This window comes from Camelina sativa, chromosome 3, assembly GCF_000633955.1.
Source record: "Camelina sativa cultivar DH55 chromosome 3, Cs, whole genome shotgun sequence".
In the NCBI taxonomy this organism is placed as follows: domain Eukaryota; kingdom Viridiplantae; phylum Streptophyta; class Magnoliopsida; order Brassicales; family Brassicaceae; genus Camelina; species Camelina sativa.
Genome location: NC_025687.1, coordinates 13,318,974 through 13,320,544, shown reverse-complemented (window position 1 = coordinate 13,320,544; position 1,571 = coordinate 13,318,974). Strand labels below are relative to the sequence as shown.

The 1,571-nt window shown below is 32.3% G+C and overlaps 1 protein-coding gene across 1 annotated transcript in view; it reads right to left on the bottom strand.

The window, feature by feature from the left end:
* Positions 1 to 1,571, bottom strand: part of LOC104757192 (NAC domain-containing protein 10) — a gene marked incomplete at its 5' end in the record, with an annotated part of 5,620 nt that extends 4,049 nt beyond the window's left edge. The window contains 1 exon segment of the mRNA XM_019243704.1: positions 1,449 to 1,571. Within this exon segment, the coding sequence (XP_019099249.1) occupies positions 1,449 to 1,571 (123 nt within the window).

The window sequence follows — 1,571 nt, the reverse complement described above, 5'->3', positions numbered from 1 at the left end:
TCTCTCTCTCTCTCTCTCTCTCTCTCTCTCTCTCTCTCTCTCTCTCTCTCTACAGTGACCTAACAAAATCTAAATCTAGTTACAATCAGAAGGTTCAGAACTAAAAAAAGATAAAATCGAGAGAGACAGAGATCAGAGAGAGAGATCAGAGAGAGAGAGAGCAAGAGACAAAGATGTGAAGGTGATATAGAAAGAGAGGCAAGTGAATGTTAAGTTTTGGAACTAAAATTTAATTATAATACATTAAATTAAAATAATGTACTAAACTAATATTTTAGGGGGGTTGCGTGGACGTCAAGTTAATCAATGGTGCATGTATATACGTTTGCAACATATAATTATTAAATGCATTTTTCCGAATTTTGATTATGACTATTTTGAACCATATTTTCTTTTTCTAGCTAGTTTTCACAGTTTAAATAATATTGCATGTGTTAGTTAGATTTGTGTGAAATTTGTTAACTATGGGGTCTAACCATAATTAGGAAAAACCCTTATGCAAGAGAATATTAAACTAAATCAGGATATATATATAATTTATAAATAAATATAAAAAAGGAGAGAAAGTAATCTCTTCAAAATCAAGAAAGGTGACGAGAGAGATGGAGTGTCGTTATTGAAATTCATTTTCTTTTCCTAATTAACAATTTTAATTGTCAGTTTTAATCATTTTGTATTCACAAAGATATCACATATTCATATATATGCCATATACATCATCTTGATTGATCCTGTAACAAATAAACTAAAGACAAAATCCAAGAACCTAGATCGTGTGAATTATGAGCAGGGGCGGATCTACGTTTATAGCAGGTGGGGCACGTGCCCCAAACACATTTATAAAATTTATTTATGCAATGAACTAACAATGTTTGTTTCTTGGTCTTTTTGGAAAAAGTGCCCCATACTAAGAGGAAGGTCACTGGTTCGAACCTAACAACCTGCAGTTAAAACTCAATTTTTTGTACTATTCTATGTCTTTTTATTGCTGAAAAAAAACATTTAGGATAAATATAATCTTATTATGTGTCTTTTTATTGCTGAAAAACAACATTTTAGATAAATATAATTTTGTGCCCCATATTACTTTTCTTCCTCGATCCACCACCGATTATGGGCAATGGCTAGATCTTCCTTGAAACGTTAAGTTATGCCCGACGTGACTAACCATAATTTCACGTATATACAGTAGAATTCATCATTCACAAAATATATAATAGATTAAAGAGAAATTTTTAGATCCTACACCACCTATCATTTTATTTATATGTTAGACCAACTTGGTGAAGTAAGAAGACCATATCTTCACGCACAGTACAAAATCTCGTGTATAGCAAGTTACCTATACCCAAAATCTTCAATTATTTGCTCATTGACNGTCAAATATAAAGTAAACAAATTGATAACTAGAGAGCATGTAGGTGAATTAATGGTTTAACATTTGTAACCTGGTCGTCTTGGTGATGGATCTTGTGTCCACAAGAAGGACAAGTGATCATAATAGGAGATTCAACGATAATCTTGGAATCTGGACCGCTCGTGACACATGATTGAGATTGGTCTTTGAGTTG